General features: G+C 40.5%; 1 protein-coding gene across 1 annotated transcript in view; it reads right to left on the bottom strand.

The window, feature by feature from the left end:
• The window catches only part of LOC112564775 (neuronal acetylcholine receptor subunit alpha-10-like), a 74647-nt gene that overhangs the window by 37609 nt on the left and 13175 nt on the right, over positions 1-23863 (bottom strand). Inside the window, 1 exon segment of the mRNA XM_025239843.1 lies at positions 4330-4400. Coding sequence (XP_025095628.1) covers positions 4330-4400 — 71 coding nt within the window.

Genomic DNA, 23863 nt, shown 5'->3' with positions numbered 1-23863 from the left:
TGGGCCAGGGGACATCACTGTTGTACCACAATATAAATTAGAAATAGTCTAGTACTCTAGTATATGGGCAGACAGAGAGAGAATGAGAGAGAGGGAAAGGAGAGTGGTTCTCAAGCTTTGATTAGTTGCTACATTATTTACATTGATCGTGTTAGTTACACTTAGTTTACAATACAATACTACTTTATTCATCCACAACGGCAAATCCAGATAGCGCTCGTACTAGTACTAGATAAGACAGATATACATGTTTTAATAATTTCTTTCTCTGTCTCACGCACACTCTGTTCTGCATACAAGCATCGCGTACCGACAGCCAAACCGCAAGAGTAATTACTCACATGATCAGAAATAGAGAGGATGTGGAATGCCTTCCTAAAGATTTGCTGATGACATAAGGCTGCCAAATCCCTCTGCCGGTCCGGGGATCTTGGAACAGATATTAACAAGGGGGACAAGACTCTTCCTGTTCCCTAGGTAGAGGTTTTAAAACCATTATATGAAAGAGAAATTGATGAGACTTTCAGTGAGTTACTGAGAACCGAGTTAGGATGACCGAGCTGACAGGGAAAGATGTAGGCTGGAGTTTCCATAGGAGGAACAGGCATTGTTGGCTCTTACGGATGATCAAGTCAGTGTTGATATCCCTTTCAAGCTTGTTATCGAAGATAGTACCTAAATATTTATGAGTCGATTACCTCGATGAAAAGTTCTGATGACTGCTTCAGGTTTGTTCGTCCGAAAGTCAAAAATCTTTTCCTTAGTCTCTTAGGCATTCAAGATAAAAAGTGTTCGTCACACCAGCGTACAAAGTCAGCAAGAGCTCCACTTTGAAAGTGTTCACTATTATACAAAATGTGACAACAAGGCAGAGTCATCAGCAAATTTTATAGGAAAGCTCCTATAGTTGTGCTTCTACAACTGTTAATATACAGTATGAACAGTAGTGGAGACAATTAAACAGCAGCCTTGAGGGGAACCTGTACAGGTGACAACAGGATTTGAGAGAAGACCGTTAACAGAAACTCTGTTGCCTGTTTGTTAAAAAGTCCAGGATCAAGAGTTGGTGGGATAGATAAAAGTCTGAAACCAGACTCTCCACCAAGAAGTAAGGTTTAGTCTCATGTTGAACAAATTCTTGGATTTTTAAAAATAAATACTTTTCCATCTTGTCTAGTGGAGTAAGAATAAGAATACGAATTTGTTTATTGGAGAAGTGACATTGCACTCGGAATATGACGATGATGGAAGAGACAAAAGAAAGAATAATTAGGCTATCCTATACATATGCACATACATAAACACTACCCTTTTTCCTCGATTGCTCTCTCTTCCGCAGTCCCTGTTTATCACAGACGCAGACATTGCCTCACAGACTGCAAAAGGACACCTTCAACTAGTCCTGACGTGACCTGCGGCGCAGTTCAGGAAGGCAATCGTTTCAGCAAAGAAACTATATCTCAACAGGAAAGTTGTGGCCCGGACAAGTCTATACCTGACCTGAGAGGATGAGACAGAACAGGCCATTTGCTGGGTGGGAAGCATCCGCCACAATCTCGTGTGCCCTGCGTACACTGCGCACAGGGGGTAGGTCACAGCCAATACATCGGCTAGCTGCACGCACCACCCGGTCAAGTAGGACTTTCTGTTTTGGGATGGTACTGCCGTACCAGACAATGACAGCATGTTAGTATACTCTCCCCCCGGTACATCAGTACGTCATACCCCTCCATCCCGATAAGACTGAACCAGATTGTCCAGTCTTAAGCCAAATTTCTTCAGCTGGCAGAGAAATTAAAGACGTTCTGGGACCTTCTGGGTAGTGGAAACCACAGTGACTTCCCATCTCAGATCATTGGAGATGATAGAACCCAGAAACTGAAAGTAGTTGACCTGCTCAGTGGCCTCACCGTTGAGACAGGCTCAACAGGACCTCTGTTTCTGCGGAATCATCACTTTGGTTTTAGAAATATTGAGCTGCATACCATTATCGTTGCACCAAGCCACCAAATGGTACGCAGACTCATCGTTATTCGCGATGAGACCTGCCATTGTGTTGCGTCATCGGCAAACTTCATGATCCATATTGATCCTTGAGCTGAGACACAGTTTTTTGGTGAAAAGGCAGAAAAGAAATGGAGAGAGGACGTAACCTTGTGGTGAGCTTGTTGAAGAAGTGATCGCTGGCTCTTACTCTTTGGGGACTGTGCAAGAGGAAGTCAAGGATCAAGAAGTACCTTGACTGGGAAAGAGCTTGTCAAAGAGTTTCAAAGCAATGATGGCGTAGGTCTACAAAAAACATACGAGCATCGAATCCAGGGGATTAATGGTACTGGCTAGAGGATAAAGGGAAGAGCCATAGAGACATTTTCATCCAATGACCAATTGGGCCGATCGGTAAATTGAAGAGGGTCCAGTTTGCCTCTGGTTGAGCGTAAAAGATTTCCGAGAAGCTCTCTTTCAAGAGCTTTCTACAAGAGAAGTCAATGCCATCGGTCTATAATCGCTCAGTGACCATGGTCACCCAGAAAACCCTGGTCTTCTTCGAGACTGGGACGTTAACAGATGCCTTAAAATAACGGGGGACGACAGAGAGCCGGAGGGGTGTGTTGAAGATGTAAGCGAAGACAGAATTGCTGGTCGGCGCATTGCTTCAGTGTGGAAACCTGCTACTTTCCTGCAGTTTTGTCTGGAAAATTAGAACTATGGTTTGGCTTGTTTACACACTCTCTCTCCTCCCTCTTTTCTTTATGTACTCTCTACCTCTCTTGTCTCTCATACCCTCTCGTCATTTTCTTTCATTTTGAGAGTGGGGCGTCACTACGAGAGATAATGCTACATGACTAAGAGTTGAAGCGCGTACAGGATAAAACAGCACGTTACGCAGATTGTCAAGGAACGGGTGGTTTAACAACACTCGCACTTGGGTTGCCCAGCATGGCAAACACAGACGTCCTAATGAAGGCCACAGACAAGGGAAATCAGTGTAAAAATAAAGTGTGGTGAAAAGAGAAGACAGGGGAAAGACCGGTTTAGGAAGGTAGGAAAGATCAAACAGCACGATAAAAGGAGAGTTCGTTGGAAAAAGTTTTAAGACAAAAGGGCAGGTAGGAGAGGAAAAAGGAAAAGTATAACAGGAAAGAGTGAGCCAGCTCAGTCACATCCAGAAACTGGCTGGGTGTTTTCCCCCCCAGCAGGAAGAGCAGCGCTCAGAAGGACGGGCTTAATTGGTAAAACCGGGGCTAAAACAAGCAAGCTCTCAAGAATACGTTTGCCACAGTGGATTGTATGTCTTGGATACGTCATATCCGGCAGAGTATCCCGAACCGTTTTGCCATTCAGCCAACTATTTCAAAGATTTCAGATTATGAGTAGTACTGAACTACGTCACTGGTGTAATGGCACAAATTGGACTGACATTTCTGCGCATCATATCCCCCATTGCAGAACGTTTAAGAACAGTAATATGTTAACGCGCGGTATTTTGTCCTGAAATTACGGAAACTTAGACCACCGAAATAATCGCTTTTATCTAGTAGACGTCGTGTATACAAAATGATTGTCCAAACGCTAATTTTATTGAATATCTGCTAAGAATCACAGATTTACAGCAGTATATAAATTTTGCATGAAACTGAAGACTGTCCAATCGTGACAGCCTTTACATATCACTGACACTGTTCCGTATGGACTTTTTACACGCATAAGAACCAGATGAGTGGTTATCTTTTTAACTACATTTGTTGATACTTTATGCCACAAACTTTCAACAAATACAGCAAAAAAAAAAATTAATTAAAAAAAAAAAACAGTACGTAAATCAACTTTACGACACGGCCTATTTTAGGGGTCGAGCTTTTGTCAGTTTGGGAATTTAGCATAACTTTTTTGGCAGTTCCTGTAACAAATAGGTCACTAAGAGGACACACCAGATACGTGTATACACCATACGTTGATGTGTGTCTCACTGTAAAAACATTTGATTCTCTCTTCTTTATCATTAATGGGAGGAGAAATTTAGTCCTGATTTAATCTTTTAATTTCAGTTTCCACCAGCATAATCCTAGGAAAAATACATTCCACAAATAGATCATTTCTATGGTCAATTATAGCAGGAATTATGTCTGGTGACAAATTTACAGTTCATATCATCTGAAAGATCCAGATTGTTTTAATACGACTGCTAGTTAATTCTAAGCAGATTAGGCATGATTAAGGAACAATATTACAAAAGCAGCTGTAATCACTCACGACTTGGAAATCTTCGAGGGTAAAAGTGTGATAATGGAAGAACGCACAAAAAGCACAAATAATTTAAAAAAGTATTACCTGTAAGGATGAAAAATCCACAGATGTAAGTAAAAGTGGCAGCTCTCATTGTGTGTTGGTCAGCAAACAATCTATTAAAAAAAGGAGAGTAATAATAATAATAATAATAATTTTAATTTTGTTCAGTTTTTAGGAGGCCATCTGGCCCACATCAACATCAAATGCCGTTGGTTACATACATATTAACATTGGGTGGCTGTATATAAACATAAATTCTTTGTATTTAGGGTTTATAGCATATAGTCACATAATAATAATCAGACAAGATTCTGACATTCATCCCTATACCTCATGTGATGCACATGTTCATACAGATCTCCTTTACAAACATTGTTTTTAAGTAAAGGACAACTCTAATGATTGCTCTACTCCCTAGGTTCTTACATGTCTAATTTTCAATTTTCAAGATGCCATTTGGTCCATATCAACCTCTTATATTGTATGTTACATGCATATTAGCAGTGTGTGGCTGTACATGATCAACATTTCAGTTGTATTTAGGGTTTTAACTTAATGATAAACAGTATAATGACATTCAGTGCTAAGTAATTATATGTATGCTATCATGATGTCCTCATTTTCAGACATTCTGTTATATAGAGGGCAACATTAATAGCTACTTTTCCCTTAAGGTTCTTACACCAGAGGTGAGCCTTAAAGGGTGAGGGGAATTTATGGTAAAAGAGTGGGATATATTTCTTACGCAGAATTGTATAGTTAGGGCATATTAAGGAAAAATGGTATCGGTCTTCCACACTTAGACTATCACACTGCTGGCACTCAGGTTTGTTGCTAGTTTGGTGACGGGTGTTTCCATTAAGGGGTAAACAATTACTTCTCAGCAAACACAGGACCCGTCTGTGTTCAAGTGGAAATACCTGGTTTATATATGTTATATATGTTGTTATATATGGTAATCGCAGTAATCTGAAGAAGATACTGAATCATGCCATTTTTGGAGAGAACAATCCTTGAATCTTTCTTTTATAGTGGTGATGAATAAGGGGGGATTACCAACTCTCTGCCATTCCCACACATACCCAAAACCATAGTTACATAATAAAATTCTAACTTGGGAGGCCCAGTTGGATCTGCCTTCCTTATCTCATAAACATAACATGTTGTAACATTGTCTTGGGTACCTGTGTTCAGGTAATGTTAGTAGCCTGCGCCAGCATTGGATAACTCTTATATATGAATCAGATACAAGAGGAGGCCTTCCACATTCACTCAAAGCTATATTATTTTTAACATCCCTACCTACATTTAAAATTAATTTACAAAGTTCCGTTTGAACTTTCTCTATATCATTGCATTGCTTTTATCCCCAAATCTCAGATCCATATAAAAGAATAGGTTTAATTTTTGTGTCAAATATTTTAAAGATTATGTCTGTTGGAAGCTTCTTTAGTCTAAAATACATTTTCTTAACTCCTGCAAAGGCTTTTAATGCTTTTCCAAATAAATTATAAGTACATTTGACCCACTTTAATGTAGACGTGAATGTAACGCCTAAATAATTATGGCTGGGTTCTACAGTAATCTTCTTTCCAGCATAGTACCATTTTTCACAATCTTTAATAAATCCACCATTTTTAAAAACTATTATGTTTGTTTTATCAAAATTGACTGTAAGTCCCCATTTATTACAAAATGTTTCTAGATAGCATATTTTACGTTGAAGGTCAACAGGGGAAGAGTCATAGTATGTTACTTTGTGTATTGTTTTCAGCTACATTTCTTTCTACACTTGCCTGTCATTAAAGTGATGATATACTTTTTTGTTAAAAACCTAAAATAGCACACCTCCACAGAAGTTCTTTAATTATTCAGATTTTATGTAAAGTTGTAAAGACTGTGCTGTTCTGTTTGTCTTTGATATAGTTACAAATGAAAAAATTTATTCAAAAAGATGTTTTGAAATAAATCACACTGATATATATATATAGGTCAGTGCGTGTGTAAATTAAATATGTAAACCACCAGCCGGGTATCTTTGCTAATTTTTGTTTACACCGATGATTATCTTGGTGAAAGAAAATGATATTATCTTGGTGAAAACAATAATAATTTTGTGTTTGGTGTATGAGACATTACAATAAGGAATTATATTACTCTTTGTAGCAGATAAGGCTCGCCGCCGAGGCCTTTCTGGAGCAGCGGTAGCCAAGTTTTACATGATGCAATTTGAAATTAGCCACCAAGTTTTTCCACCTTGGCATCGACCTCGCTGCAAGGTATCCTAAATTACATCTTAAGAGTGTTATTTCGGGTAGACCAGATAAGCGTTACAGAAGGGGTTTTGGAGAGCAACGAGAATGGAGACCATACTTCGTGCATGTTCGTTAGTCTCATGTTTCATGTAAGAAATTAGGAGCAATAACTTTGGGCACTACTATCCCTAGCAGCATCGGAAACCATAAGCTCAAGGGGTCCACCAAGTTTGTCTTGATCCGACTGTGATACAGGGGGTCAATCTATCGCAATGCTTGACTCGTCTTGCATAGCGCTGTCAGCGCATAAGTCAAGCTCCACGCTCGCCGAGGCGAAAACAGAGTGCGGGAGATCATGCCCACATATAGGGTCGTGACCCCTAACAATGGCAATGACTCTTCGCCATGCGTGCTACATACGACCACATGCGTGCAGGCAAAGCCGCCATTTTCAAATGTGTGAGTCTACACTTTTCCCAACAGAAAAAGCTTCTCAAGCGGTCAATTTCTATACTGATACATGTGTTCGACGCTTCGATAACAGTACGTATAATTTTTATACTCTATATTAACATAAGTTATTGAGATTTTAACTACAGAAATGTCCAAATTTAACGCAGAATATCATTCTAAGAGAAAAAGATTAAGAGTACACATTAACGCAATAAATGCACAAGTTTTCCAGACACAGGTAGAAATCGTGCTCAGCAGTTCTGAACGCTTGCATTTGATAATTCTTTAGCCGTTAGCAATGGAGAGAATTTGGAGCTGTCAGAATTTCCTCAAATTGCGATTACGAAAGTGGAACGTAACAGAGCTTCGACAGTTCCGTCTGTTTACTGGTACGATAGCGTTAAAATGCCAGGTTTCTTCGGGCAGTATAATATTTTTTTCTCTTATTTATTGTGGGTTTGTTTTTTTTTTTGTCTTGCAAGTCCTGGGCTGTGTGTGAACTATGCTGATTATTAGGCTCATAACCTTTCATGTTTATTTGTTCAAGAAGCAGTGTTTGTATGGTAAAGGATTTTTGGTGTAAAATGTACTTGCTTTGTCACATATTGCTGATAATGTTGACAGATTTGGTCCTTTGGACTCTTAACTCTGCCTCTCAATTTTATATTTTTTTAGGCTAGCTTAAACGACTTTTTCAAACACCAAACTTTCCACTGCAGCAGCCTAATTAAGAATATTTGTCAAAGAGCAGCATAAGGATTGTGTTCCCAGTGGTGAACCAAAAAAAACTTATATAGATAGCCCATTGACAACTGATTGTGACTGGAAGTATCATTTCAGACAACTTTAATGGTCTTTTTCAACAACAAATCATAATAACTGCATAATGGTCAATAATTTATTTTACTGTTATTCTAGATAGCTGGCTGCTGGCATTTTAAGATGAAAGTGGTCACAGGGTGTGCAACTTCCCACTACAATCTATTGAACCAGATGCAAGCTTCATTAATTAGAGCTATAAAGCTGATTCCTCATGTCCTATGCTTCCAGTTCTCCTGCACAAGTCATTAAGTAAGTGCAATTTACTTTTTGATTCATAATATTCATAATCCTTGTGCAGAAAGAAAATTTATGAAGCATGTGACCATTAATGGTCAAAATGACTTCTATGTTATTGTGTGCTGCAGATTTAGGAAGGAGAAAAAGATAATACCTGAACTGTTTAAACACAGTCATTACACCACAGATAGTGTAGCTTTTTGTTGTGATGCTGCACTATAAGAGTGTGTTATTATATACTTTTGATCTTGATTTGTGAAATCTTATTTGCCTTCTATATTTATTTCCATGCAGGTAACTACCAAGAATCTAGCTGAATCTGCAAGGGACAAAAATGTCGGAGGTGGAGAGTGATGACAAAAATGCTCCCACTCAACCAAAAAGGATACGGATAACTCCGATTAGATTTCGGTCTGTTTTCATTTCCTCTGCTTAATTTTAGGGAATTTTTTTTGGTGGACATCATGTAGGGACACAAGGCTGTGTCCTCTTTCTGGTAAAATAGCATACAGTGATAAACAAGTTTTGTACAATAACAAGAAAATGTTCTTTAAAAAAAATTTTAACAACCTATCAGCAGCTGACAGTTTTAAATGTACTAAGCTGAAAAAAGTTTATGCAAATGTATTCATTTGACACAGGGATGCACAGCTAACAGCGAAGGAGAGAAGGATGCCGAGGAATCACTATATGCTGACCATTCAGTTATGCAGCAATGTCCACCACCATTGCCATACTCTTTGCCACTAGTGGTTGGCACCATCTCAAGGGTGTCCCCAAGTAGCAGCTTTCAAAAAAGGACTGTTTCACCTTTGCCTTCACACCCCCAGCGCCTTCCGATTCCATTGTCTGGTTTTCAGCCTGCCAGCATAAAGACCCATAACCCCTTGGAAGGTAATTTAAAGCCATTTTGTTTATAATCATTTTAGCTTTTTTTTCTTCTTACCCTTGGCCAAGAGTTATGAACAGTGCTTTTATGAGTTAAACTGGAAGCGGAAAATCCCAGCCTTTTGCCATAGTGAAAAAATTTGAAACAAATATGGATCACATATCAGATAGATATGACAAATGGTAAAGATTAACCAAAAATTAATGGTATTTTCCAGGCATTGTGAACTATAGCAAAGCTAGAAAAGATCATTATTTTACATGTTTTCTGCTATTGTGTTCTTAGGTTAGAACTAAACTAGAGAAAGTTGGGAATGCAACAACTGTCTCTTCTGGAAGAGATGAAGAATGATACAAACAACCTTAAAAGGATGTTTACATGGATGGAGGAACAAGAACAGGAAAGGCAAATGACACGGGAAATCTGCCAGAGGGGTTCCAGTCTCGCTTAACAATCAGCAGAAGATGTAGAGAGTCTTGAGGGAGATATGAAGACAGACCCATAAAAAAGGACATGCTTGGTATGTGCTTTATTCTGATTTGTTAGTAGGAGGAGTCAAATCTTTTTATCTGATTCCCTTTAAGGTTTCCATACCATACCATTCATTGTATAAAACTAATGACATGTTTGCAGTACTAAAAGTAATAAAGGCATTGTTATGGTGGCATTGATTAGAGCAGATAGTAAATTTTCTGTACCCACTTTTGCTTGGTTGTATGAAACTTCCTGAATTGTTGCTGTCTTTTTTTTTTGGGGGGGGGGTGTCTTTAAATACTAGTTGTCATAACAGGTATTATAATGTTGCCCACTGCAATTTTTTTTTAAATGATGTGTATTTATTTTTGTCTGTTTTCAGGAATGCCATTCGGTGATGCGTCGGGCTTCACATTAAAGCATGTAGTGAGGGGCATTCTATCTGTGCTATTTTCAACTGAGTTGGCCTGATCTTACAACTTCAATGGGACTCAAGAACCACCCCTTCATTTTACAAACAGTTCAGGGTAAGGATTTAAATATTTGACTCTGTGTGTGTGTGTGTGTGTATACGGTACATTAATACATGCCTGTCATAAAATAGGACTGTTTTGGATTGTTTCTTTATCTTTTAGTTATGAACCTTAACCTTTGACTCTGCTAGGTGCAGACAAGAATTTTCATTAAAAAAAAAAACATGACAGGAAGATAAATCAGGCCTGGAGAACTGTCCCTACCTCATTTTATTGTGATTGAATTACATTGCCAAAATAAAATATGGACACATGTTTACGCATTTCTAGTGACTGTAGTCCTTTAATCAGCTTGGTTAACACTGTGTAGAAAGGAATTAAAATGACAGTTTATAGACATCTTTACAGTTCCCATGTATTGGGATTGTTTTTTGAAATTAGAATTTCCCAGAGTTTTTCTGCCTATAGAAATTCTAACTGAAATTCAAATGCAGTTCCACTTGTAGTTCCTTTCTGTTTATAACGCTTTAAATTTTTATGCCACTTTACATATCAGTATAATTTGCTTGTACCTCTTTTTGTTTCACATTATATTCTGGATTTTAGGGTCAGTAACCTACAATTAAGTGATTACTTTTTTATGCAGACCTCATATTCTTATATTTGTTCTATTTTAGATGCTGCAAGAAAAAGTTATCCTGAAGCTACGGATGCTGACTTGCATGCATCAACTTGGTTAGCTGGTGCTAGGGATCAAGAGAATGGCAGAAAGGAAAGGGTTGAGCACAGCCTATACGTCAGTTAATTGTTCTGGGGTGGAGGACAAGTAAAGCTGTGCAACTTTCTACCTACAGTTGTAAAAATTCTTGTACATAAACCTGCCATATACTAAATCTGGATTTATATAATTATATAAAACTGTGCTGTGATTATTATTTACTCTAACCCATTATTTATCAATGAGGATATTTTCACCCGATCCAATAAGAGATGTGTTGGTGGTAAATTCAGAATCATTTATATGTTTACAGTTCTTTTCTAATACCTTCTAAAATTCTTGAACATAATTGTGTTTTCAAACATGTGTTTGATGGTTTCCTTTTCTTAGTGATAAAAGGTGCAATTTAAAATTTTAATCTGTTTTTAAAAGATTGTAGTTAATACCATAAAGCTGCAATCCAACTAGAACCTTTTATAGTTAATTTCATGACTTTGATTTATTTTTAGAAATGTCTATTAAAGCATCACTCTTTTTTGACAGCAATTCAGTTCATACTTATCATTTGATATTTGTCATAGATCTTTGAACCTTTTCTTTGGGAAAATGTAATTAGTGTTAAGGAAACTGCAATTTAATTTAATTGTTTTGTCAATGGATACATGGTTTTGCATCGTTCTACAACTTATAATTAAATAACGAATGTTGCATTAATATATCAGAGGAAACCATCTTTTTATGTATGCAAACAGACAATGCTTTAAAAAAAATTTATATATTTTAAAATTATTTTTTTTATCAGTTTGCTTTTTATCCTTATTTATGATAACATTTTTACCGTTGATAAATGATAAATGTTTATGTATACAAATGAGACAATGCTTTAAAAAAAAATTGTATATTTTTAACATTATTTTTTTATTAGTTTGCTTTTTATCCCTATTTGTGATAATATTTTACCTTGATAAATGATAAATTGTTATGTATACAAATGAGACAATGCTTTAAAAAAAATTTTATATTAAAAAAAAATTTTTTAGTTTGCTTTTTATCCTATATTTTACCTCAATAAACGCCAATAAATAACAAATCATGTTTTGTTTTTTTTATAACATTTTGCACTTTTGTGCACTCTTTTGCTGCTCTGTTCAATATATACTACATTATTGCAAAATTACACAATTTATTAATCCATTTGATATTGGTATTTTAGAGATTTGGCATGTCTTGATTTAGAATATGTAAATCAGGATATTGCCGAAATCCCTAAAAATACAATAATCTGAAGATTATAAATAGTGGGATATAATAAAAAAAAAAAAAGATGGGACGTACCCATGAGCCATCAGGGTTGACTAGTGGTCACAAGGGGGAAGAGAAGCGTCCCACGCTTGTTTCACAGGGTAAAAACCGACATGACCCCGTTGTTACGGCCCGGTTTCACTTTCGCTATGGGTCGGACGCCATTTTGCCACATGGCCCCCGGATACTCAAGACATGTCCCCCACCTGTAGCCAATATTCCTTTGCTGCTGGGGATAATGACTTTGGGATTTTTACAGTTAATAGTTGATGACAAACCGTGTGGTATTACTCTGGTAAATTGTGTTTATCCTGTCCATTGTTGCTTTCTCTGTAACAATCTTGCAGCAAAGAATATATGGCCATCCCACAGATGGAGAGAGATGTGGTAGTCATGAAGGTTAATTAAATTAATGGTTTCCTTAGTAGTGTGACTCTGGGTACACAATAGTGATGACCTTTGATCTTCCCCTTTCTTTTTATTAAACACCTTGCCAACGTCAAGAACAAGGCAAAAGCCAAAAGTGCTATTACTGACAAACTATGTGTAAAATAGAAGAATGTATCATTAACCAGATATTGCAGGGATACATAGAAGTAAGTCGCATCATTTTTCTAGAGTTACAACATGTCTTTGACAGGTAATTGAGTATGCTTTCCAAGCTCAGTGAGATACCCTTGCTTTACCCAAGATCGACATTTTTTTGTAGTAAACAAAGTCTGAAATGGTGGACTTTTGATGAAGTTCTAGCTGAACATCCTCAGAAGCAACATACGTAACTTGGATCAAATCCTACCAATAAAATCACAAAGTGAGTGCAAGTACAGGACTTCTGTGACCGCAGTGGGCTATTGTAGCAAAGAGAAGATTTTAGACTTTATTTATTATTATTAACATTTATTTTGCATTAACACATATGCTTAAACAATTCATACAACATACCAAACATATATAATAATACAAGCATTTGAGGTAATGCATGTCAAAATATATGTATAAAAGTCTAGTCAGTGTTTAATGTCTAGTCAAAAGGTTGCATATAAGGTAGCTATTGTTTTACAATTTTGTCCTCTTTCGTTTCCAAGCGTGCATTAAAAATTTCAAGTTTAGGTCTATGTTGCATTATCCCAATGAATGGTTGCAACTGGGGGGTGGGGGTTAATCTTCAGGAGTATGTGTATGATTTAGCAAGCAGTAAAATTAAATCCAGTACTGCACATGTCTTAAAGTTATGACTGTATCCAAAAAAAAAAAAACAAAAAAAAAAAAAACCCAAGGTGTTCACTTAAAATCATCCTTGTCATAATCCCACAGTTGCTGACACATAATTTTGAAAGTTTTCTCAGAAATCTTGGACATATGTAACCAACACGCCAGTCTCTGATGGCTACGTAGAGTGGTGGGCTGTCGTACCAGAAACAACACAAAGATCGAATTCCACACTGAAGTGTTTAATTCAGTTTTGCTCAGCGGCTGGCCTAACTTCTCTCTCACTCTCAAATTCACAAAGCTCCCACATCTCTGTCAACCCTGCTATTTATTTTCCCTACCCTCGAACATTCTAGACCTCCCCCCGAAACAAAGACATTCTACTTTGGTCACAAAAAAGACATTTTACTTTGTACATTATAAATTAACAGTGTTGAACATTGCAGAACCTTCTAGAGTCCAGATGCAAAGGAACAAAGACATTCTATTCTACTTTGTCGCAACAAAGACATTCTACCTTGTACATTACTGCCTTGCTGAACATTCTAGAATATAGATGCAAATGTACAAACCCCCGCGGCAAAGACATTATACTTCATACACTACTAGAGTGCTACACTTACCGGGGGAAAGAAAAAAAAATGTTTCCTTTCGATTTTCAGTCGAAAGAACAGAAACATCAACCTAATACCAAATAAGACATCCCAGTGAACAAATCTGCAACATTATATATATACATAAAAGGCTCGTTAACATAACAAGTATTACACATCCATGTACATCAATTCCATACAACATATCAGAACTACCCTTAAAAGTGTCATTCAAAATAATGTTATTAAAGAAAAGAATCAACCGATCACACATCAGTTTCCATTACAGGTAAGCTAAACCACCTCTCCAACACCTCCATTACTTCATTTATGGCCCACCATACAGACTGCATCACCTGGTGGGGAGCTTTCTGACTAGAAGCTAAAAGACTTGCCATCTCTTGTCGGACACTATGCAACCTCGCACTGTCCAACTGATTTCCATTCGCACATCGGTGCATTAAGTTCAGTCTGTCCACCGGTCGGCGAATTCTGTCAGAGCGGCGTAGAGGTTGCTGCTCTTCACTGTCGCTCTCTGCTATCTCCTCTCTTTCATCTTCCTGCTCTACTTCCTCCTGCCGGTTTTCTGCAGGTACCGCTGCTGGGATAAATTCTGGTGCCTCTGGCCTTAACTCAAAACCCACTTTGATGTCTGAAAATTGCACCAGTTCGTCATCTTCATCATTTCCATCATCGGAAGGTGTGACTGCTGCTTCGTTTGCACGTTGCCTGGGATTGTCGTTTCGGGTGGTTCTTTCCTGGGCCAAAGGTGGTGCCCAGCCTAATGCACCCACTGGGAGTAATAGATTCCGATGACGTGTCCGTTTTGGTCCAGAGCCATCCTCTCGTTGGACCACATACACCGGTATATCGTTCAATTTGTCCAGCACGACAAAAACTCCTTCCTCCCAGCGATCATCCACTTTGGATGTAATTCGTGGCCCCATCTTTTTTACCAGAACTCTGTCTCCCACTTCTAAGGTAGCTGCCAAAGCTCCTGCATCATACCTTATCTTGTTCTTAAGTGAGGCGTTTTCCATCTGCTCTGCGGCCATTCTGTATGCACTACGGAGTCTTTCTTTCAGGTCCTGCACATACTGCCTGCAGCTCTTCCCTTATCGCTATGTCTAGGCCAAATGCCAGGTCGACTGGCAGTCTTGGGTGCCGTCCGTAGAACAGGTAGGAGGGTGAGAATCCCGTGCTGCTGTGTATGCACGAGGTGTTTCCTCCAGTCTTTCTTCTGCTCAGTCTCTAAAGTTCGCAGCATACCGATCAGAGTTCGGTTCCACCTTTTCACAGGGTTTCCGAAGGGATGATAGGGTGTGGTCCTGCATTTCTGGATTCCGGCCAGACTGCACAGTTCTTGGATGAGTTTTGACTCAAAGTCCTGACCTTGATCAGACACAATTCTGCCGGGGAATCCGTAAGTCATGAAGAACTCGTTCCACAGAGCCCTGGCTATCGTTCGTGCTGTTTGGTCTTTCGTCAGTATTGCTTGCGCTTACTTCGTAAAATGGTCCATAATGACCAGTATGTTCTGCTTTTCCCCTTTGACCTCAATGGTGAGAAAATCTATGGTCAGCAGTTCCAGTGGATGTGATGTCACGATGGTTGACATGGGCGCTTTTTGCGCGTGCGTCCCACTGCGAACGCACCGTTCGCAGCTGTGAATTTTCCGCTTCAGATCAGCCGCAATGAACGGCCAGAAAAAACGCATTCGTGCGTGTCGTATGGCATCGTCAAAGTGGGTGTGGTAGAGCTCATCGTGCACACCTCTCATCGCCTCCTGTCGCATGGAGCGGGGTACTACCAGCTGCACGCGGGTTGATGTGGCGTCAGACACACGCCGGTAGAGCACACCATGTTCTAGCACCAGGCTCTTCCTCTCCCTGGCGTATATCCTGGTCTCTGGCCCCGTCACTGTCAGGTCGGTTCCTTCTTTGAGCGCTTGGCAGACAGCGGCTATGTGGGGGTCTTGCTGCTACCTCCGCCAGTCGTCGACTGTCAGGGTGGCAAAGTCTGGCTCCCCGCCTTCTGGTTCTAAGAGGCAGTCTGGAATCATGTTTGGGTCCCTTACGACAGCTTCGACGGCTGGAGTGAAGTTGTCAGTGACGTCATTGTCACGTGACATGGGCGTGGTCTGCCGGGCTGTCTGCTGAATGGAATGTACTGGCCTTCCTGCGCTCTTGACTGTCAGTATGCTCACAACTGCATTTCGACTTACGACTTGTGGATTGTTGTCTTGAAATTTCCTCGCTTTCTACAGGAGGAACCCAACTTTCTCTAAGGTATCTATGTACTCTTCATCTGCTTCTGGCGGGTCCTGCGGTCGCCTTGACAACCCGTCCGCATCTGTGTGTTGAGCCCTGTTTGTACACGAGGTCAAAGTCGTACAATGAGAGGGATGACAACCATCTGTGGCTAACTGCGTCTAACTTTGCATTCTTCAGCACATGGCAAAGCGGGTTGTTGTCAGTAACCACGGTGACGCGGGAACCCAAGATGTAGTCGTGAAACTTCTCTGTCATGGCCCATTTCAGAGCGAGAAATTCTCGCTTGTGTGTGGGGTAGTTCACTTCTGTCTTGTTAAGCCCTCTGCTGGCGTATGCGATTACCTTGAGTTCGCCCTGTTGATGTTGGTACAGCACGGCTCCCAGGCCAGTGCCACTGGCATCACAATGCAGGATGAAGGGCTGGGACTGGTCAGCAATGCCCAGCATCGTCTCTGCAGTCAGTGCTTTGATCAGGGACTCAAACGCACTTTGTTCTCGCTCTCCCCACAGGTGAGATATGTCTGACGACAGATTGAGTGCACCCGCCTTCTTAGCTGTTTTTTTAAGCTTATGGGGTACATATCCAACAGTAAGGTCGTTCAGAGGCTTGGTAATTTGCGCGAAGTGGGGAACCCAGCGCCTATAAAATCCTGCAAACCCCAACAACGCTTTAACATCTCGCACTGTTTTGGGGACAGGCCAACTGATCAGTGCCTCGATCTTTTCAGGGTCTGGCCTAATGCCTTCTGCAGAGATGAGGTATCCTAGGTGTCTGACCTCAGAGGTGGCAAAAATACATTTATAGGGGGTCAAGTTTCAGTTTAAAACTACGCAACCTCTCCAGAGCTCTAATTGTTCTATCTTCTAGCTGCTGGAGGTTAGTGGCATGTACTAAAATGTCATCAAGAAAAATTATCAGCTCTGCCAAGTTCATGTCACTCAAACAACAGTCCATCAAACGCTGAAAGGTCATGGGGGGCGTTGACAAGGCCAAATGGCAACCTTTGGAACTCGTACAGTCCAAACGGGGTGGTAAATGCGGAAATCTTCTTTGCTCGCTCGGACAGAGGTACCTGGTAGTATGCCTTTGACAAATCTAGGCTAGTGAAAAACTTAGCCCCACTCAATGTTAAAAACAGTTGTTCAATCTTTGGCAAGGCATAACTGTCCCTCACTGTACGCGCGTTCACTCCTGTAGTCTACACACATGCGCAGTGCCCCGTTCTTTTTCCTCACTAGCACAATGGGCGAAGCGAAGGAACTGGTCGACGGCTTGATGATGCGAGCATCCAGCAACTGCTGCACATGCTCTCTGACTTCCTCCAGGTCCTGTGGCGGTATAGGCCTCGGTCTTTCTCTAATCGACGGACCTGGAGTCAGTTCAATGTCATGCACAACATCTGTCATGTTCAAGTCAAACTCTTTTTCATTAAACACATCGCTAAATGTCAACAACTTCTTTGTAAATCTGTCTTTCCATGTTTAGTCGACGTTCGCACCAAAACGAAATCTACACAATAGTTATGTACCAATTTTCTGTCGTGGGCAGAACCCGTGAAGAACACATGTTTCTTTTTGTTACGCACTGTTTTTAGGCCCTTGGTCACCCAAGGTTTGTTGTTAGGATAAACATAAACTGCTTTGATGGACTGGTGCAATCTACACTTTTTTACTCCTAACTTTTACTCCTGTGTGTTAAATGTCTGTATGAGTATGTATACCTGCCCTTGTGAGCGAAGACAAATTTCTGTCCTGGGTCTCCTGGACAGACAATAAAGTCTGTTTTGATTTGATTTGATTTTGGTTCAGGAACACTGTTCTTATCTTCTTGTGGTTGGCATTACAGTGAGTCCTGCCAGCGTCTTGTGTGTCACAGTTCAGGTCTTGTAATACGCTGGGAAGTCAATATTCACTCTGGATGGTAAACAAATCCGCTACCACACTTTTCCGTTTGACAGTAACTGGTGAATCAGTGGTGTTCAATAAAGTCACTCTAATCCGCAGAAGAGTGTTTGTTGACACTTTACCACTTAGCACACACACACCGTCCGGTAACGCCTCCACCGTTGGCTCCTGAATCAGCACAGCGTCCTTGTTGATGTTTACACCATGACGCACAATCCCTCGGACAACGGTCACCGAGCGGGGTGGCAGTGTTATGTCCGGTGTCAACAGTCGGACTGGGCACAGACGTCCATTGGGTGCACTTGTCGCCTCCCTGTACGCGTGAGCGATCATGCCACACAACGATAATGTTGTGGGGAAGTTCCGCCCCGCCATACGTTCGCACTGCTGGGCGTAGGCTCTCAGGATGTTGGTGCCCGCTATCACTGGCACTCGTGACGAATACTCCGTGTCTGGACAGACCAGTAACAAGGTGTCTACTTTACTGTCCACACCAACGACATCTTTAGGCAGCCACACCGACACACGCACAACACCAATATATGGCACGGAATGACCGCCTGCTCCTATCGCTTGCAGAGTAGAATCCAGGGTTTCCAGCTGTCTATGTCGCATATTTCTGCGGAAAAAAGACTCCGACACAATAGACACCTGCGAGCCGCTGTCTATCAAACAGCGTGACGTCACGCCGTCGATGTGGATGGGTGATTCGCAGCTCGGTCCCACCAACGCCTCGAGGTTTGTGTGATCTGCGCCGGGTGAGTGTAATTCCGCGAGCACCACGCGATTGGTCAGCGTCACATGTCGTCTGGAAGAGGAGTTTCTCACCGCCACATGTACTCTTGACCCTGTGACACTGGCTGACACTACCGTGATATTTTCTGGTAACCATTCTTGTGAACGCGCAGTGATTGTAACAGGTGCGTTCAGAGTCGTTGTCAGGTTACCACACAGTTCCACAGTTTGCTGTGGAGGAATATCCACACTGCACTATTTAACCGAACTGGCCGTAGTTCTAAAAGGCCCTGTTCGATGGTACTGGCGGCCGTCGAAAGGAGATGATGTTTTCTCACCGTCTCTGCTGGAGTCTCACGGTCACCCTCTCGGACCAACACTCGCCCCTCTGTGGTGGTCCTTTCAGTTCGGGGAGGCCCTGTTTCTTTCGCCACTTGTTGTCCTGCCTCCTCCGTTCTCGCTCCCTCTGCACCACCAGCACCGCATTCACCGAATTGTTGCACACACGATAAAAGTGCCCCTCCTCCCCGCACTTGAAACAGTACTTGCTTCTTCTCACCTTACGGACTGGTCTGTTCTGTTGTACATGGGTGACACGCACCTCTGTATGGGCTTTGGTGCATCTCTCGCCCCTCTCACTTGATGCGTCACATTTTGAAATTAAACTCTCAATCTGCCGCACATGGCGGTATAACTCCGGGAAGGTGGGTCTACCTTCCCCAGGAATCCCAAACTTATTTCGAACCTCCATGGCGACCATCGGTTCGGAGATTCCCTTGGAGAATATATAATACAGCCTGCGGTTGCATTCCTCCTCCGCCAGGCTGCCTAATGCCTTTAGCTCTGACATCTTTGTGGAGAGTTGCAGAAGGAATTGTGACAGGAACTGCCCTCTGGTCGGTCTTGTCTGGCACAATTCAATGTACATGTCCTCTGCAGATCGTAGCCTCCCAAACAGCGTCTGCAAGTCTGCAACCAATTTGCTGACGGCGCCATACTGTTTGTCTTTGGTGTGGAGATGTGCCGCCCCCTTCAGACTTCGTCTCAGGAAGCCGACCTTCTCCTCAATCAGCACATCATCTTGTACTTCGAGCGCCTGCACTTTCCACTGCTCGAAGGTGACCTCTTGGGGCGATGTAGGTGAATGTTCTTAATTCCGGGAGAGGAATGGGCGGTTGTAATTGCACATGTATCGGTCTCGTTGCTTTGTTTCTCACAATTTCAGACCGGAGCTCTTCCAACTGGCGGAGCAGTTTTTCAACGATCTTTTCTTTACCTGCTGCTCCGGTGCTGTTTGTGTTGCAGTCAGCCATGGTGTTCTGCTGAGTGATTAAAGTTTCTCTAGTACAACTAGCCCCACATTGGGCGCCAGAAATGTAACCAACACGCCAGTCTCTGATGGCTACGTAGAGTGGTGGGCTGTCGTACCAGAAACAACACAAAGATCGAATTCCACACTGAAGTGTTTAATTCAGTTTTGCTCAGCGGCTGGCCTAACTTCTCTCTCTCTCTGAAATTCACAAAGCTCCCACATCTCTGTCAACCCTGCTATTTATTTTCCCTACCCTCGAACATTCTAGACCTCCCCCGCAACAAAGACATTCTACTTTGTCACAAAAAAGACATTTTACTTTGTACATTATAAATTAACAGTGTTGAGCATTGCAGAACCTTCTAGAGTCCAGATGCAAAGGAACAAAGACATTGTATTCTACTTTGTCGCAACAAAGACATTCTACCTTGTACATTACTGCCTTGCTGAACATTCTAGAATATAGATGCAAATGTACAAACCCCCGCGGCAAAGACATTATACTTCGTATACTACTAGAGTTCTACACATAGTTAATGTTTTCTTTTTCACATCTACAGTAGTCACAAACATCATCCTTCTCTAGACCCATATTAAATAAAGTCATTTTTGTCCCCAGCATTCTATGCAGGACTCTGATTTTAAAGGATTCTAAAGGCAAAATAAAACTGCTTAGAATCACGTAAAGAGTAGGATACATTTGAATCTCGTCTATTTTCGCGTCTGTTCATGCGGAAAAAGTTGAAAGTTTTGTAGCATGTTCTGTTTAAGAAAAGAAATTACAAGGACTCTTTCGTTTACTTAGACGAAGTCTCGTTCTCCGTCACGTGACCTTATGACATATGACCAAGACTGCTTACCAAGTGAAACTGACTGTTTTTTTATAATTTTTAAAACTGTGCTTTGAAAAGTTCACTTTAAAACCTAAATTAACTCACGGGATACCACCGATGACGACGTCAAATCTTCACAATGACGACAGACACTTCCTGTACGTCTCTGACTGACGTCACAATGACCTCACACACTTCCTGTACGTCTCTGACTGACGTCACACCCATTCTCGTCTGCCTGACCATCTCGGGAAGCTATCGTGGTTACTCGGCGGAAGGACACAAAGGTCGATTTCACTGGATTTTTTTTATTTTTATAAACATCGGCAACCGATATAGTGCTAATAAGTGGTAATTAAGTGAGAAACGAATCCTTTATTTCTCCTGTATTGCTCTCGCGCTCTGTAATTGTAACTAAATATATTTTTGAAACGTTTGACCGTCGCTTCAGCCTTATCATAAGCCTTGAGAATCACTTTAAGCCATTTCAATTTAATATCTTGAACATTTGCTCCTTTTCCGAATACGTCACATGCAAACAACCTGGACACTTCTACAACCACAGAAAGACTTTGACCTCACAAACTTTTACAAAGAAAAAACACCAAACCAAATCCTTGAAGAAACAAAGCTCAAGGTAAGCAGCACATACAAAGAGCACTCACAGATATATACTGATGGATCTCACGCAGCGCACCCAACGGGACTAGGAGTTTACTATCCCGACAACAGACATCTTCATCAGACTAACATCTTCATCAGACTAACATCTTCAACATGTTAACAGTTAACATCTTCGTCAGACTACTAAATGATACATCGATATTCACAGCTGAACTAAGTGCCATGCTGACAGCTCTTTAGACACTTCACCTTAAAATGAAGGATACCATACAGAGAAAATAAATGCTAATATTTGACTTGCTATCAGCACTCCATGCGCTTAAAAAACAAATCCTTAAATAGAATAGACATAGTATTTAAGGTGCTGTCTGTGATAAACAAGATTAACCAAGATTGTTTTAAGAAGCAGAATCTAAAGTCTTTATGCAACCATTAAGAGATTTTTGGTATTTAGTACTAATCCAGATCTCTTTTCAAATATATCTAACGTGCTCATAGTTTCTTCAAAAGATAGCCTGTCTTTCAGAGTTGTGGATTTTTATACCTTTATATATTTGTTTTTCCTGATCATAATAGCTAGAATTTCTATGCACAAAATGAATAAATAAGGTGAGATGGTTCCCCCTGCCTGCCTGCATCCTTTTCTAATTTGGAACCATTCTGACAGTGTGCCATTCACTGACACACTTGATTTGATATTTGTATAAAAGGTGGTGATCCATTTACAGAAAAAAACGGCTAAATTCAAAGGAATATAAAACATTAAGCATAAAACTCCACTGTCAAAGGCTTTTTCAAAGTCCAAGCATATTAGTAAACCAGGTTGTTTATTTACATTTAAATGAGCTATCAGATCATATATCAATCTAATATTATCTCCAAGGTATCTTCCACGGATAAAGCCAAACTGATCCTCATGGATTAGAGACGGTAAAACATTTTTCATTCTATTTGCAATGCATGCTACCCCAATCTTCTATATCACATTTAGGAAAGTGGAAACCTCCATTTCTTAATTTGATCTCTGGGCTTATCCATTTTAGGTATACATATAATTACACCTTTTGTATAGCTAATCCTTTTAGTGATCTAAAAGTGATAGGACAAAGCTGTTTCTAAAATCCTTAAAAAACTCCACAGTCAATCCGTCGATTCCTGGCTTTAAACATTAGACATGCTTTTCTATGGCGTGACCTGCTTCAACTAAAGTGATAATTTCTTCTAGTAAATTAAGTTCTAGTTCGGTAACTTTTTGTATGTCTTCATGTCTTGGTATGCCATTAAAGCTGAACTTTTGAACTGCTCGTTGGAACACAGATTAGAGAAAAAGCTTACACTTCAGCTCTTATTTCTTCAGATCTCGTAGTGCTTTCCCCATTTTGCTTTTGTAATTTTCGAATTTGTTTACTTACAGAATTGCGTTTTTCTAATGAACAGAAATATCGACTTTCGCTCCTTCTGCAATCCACCATGCCCTGGAGCAAATCAGTACATCTTTCATTTTCTTTTCTCTTATACTAATAAGTTCATTTTTGTTCATTTGAAGTTCATTCAATTCTTCTTCATTCAACCTTCCTTTGTCTTCCAGTGGTGTAATTATTTTTCTAATATTTTTTCTTTTTCCTTATTTTTGCTCTCACTTGCATACGTCATTGTTTTCGTTCTGATTTTCATTAGTGTCTTTCATATGGAAGGGCTGAGTATTCTTCTGTGACTTCTCTAATAATGTTATTGTTTGGAGTTAGATAATTTTTATCCATTAACTGTTATGAATTTAATTTCCTTTGATTACATTTCATTTCTTCTTCTTTGTTGCTTAACGATAGAGGGAAAGGATTGTCAGTTCAATATCCTGGGGTAATATCTGCATCCACAACAAAGATCTGAAAGTGAGTCTGACATAAGGAATAAGTCTAATCTGCTTTGTTGGAGGGGTCTTTTTCTATGTTCTCTGCCAATTGTATGGTAATGCTGCTGGATTTATTTCATGCCATATAGTGAGCAGGTCCAAATTTGTCATCATCGTATCAATTTGTTTTTCCATCTTGTATTTTTATTATGCTAATAATTAGCAATTTTCTATAATTAATATAGTTTTAACTGTTTTGAGAGTTTAAATTAGACACTCCTAGCCTTAATTTTAACTCCGCCTGGAAGCCCCTCAGGTAACCAACCGGTCCCAAGCCCAAATAAAGGAGGAGGGTTGGTCTTGGGGCTAGCAACCCCACCCTGTAAAAAAACTAAATGCTACAGAGACCACAAGCACGATAACTGTACATCTGGAGCCTGGACAGGAAGATCCCTCTTCGGAAGGGCTTATGACGCGTGCTGGTGAAAGCCCTCGGGAAGCCAGCTCGCCGACCCATCTTCTCACGGCCAAGGCAAAAAGGATATAGGGAACTGGAACATCAGAACCCTATACGAGAGTGGAAAAGCAGCTCAGATAGCACAGGAGATGAAGAACTATAA

The sequence above is a fragment of the Pomacea canaliculata genome, linkage group LG5, assembly GCF_003073045.1.
Source record: "Pomacea canaliculata isolate SZHN2017 linkage group LG5, ASM307304v1, whole genome shotgun sequence".
Lineage (NCBI taxonomy): Eukaryota > Metazoa > Mollusca > Gastropoda > Architaenioglossa > Ampullariidae > Pomacea > Pomacea canaliculata.
The sequence above is the reverse complement of the archived record's forward strand: the minus strand, read 5'-3'. Positions and strand labels throughout refer to the sequence as shown.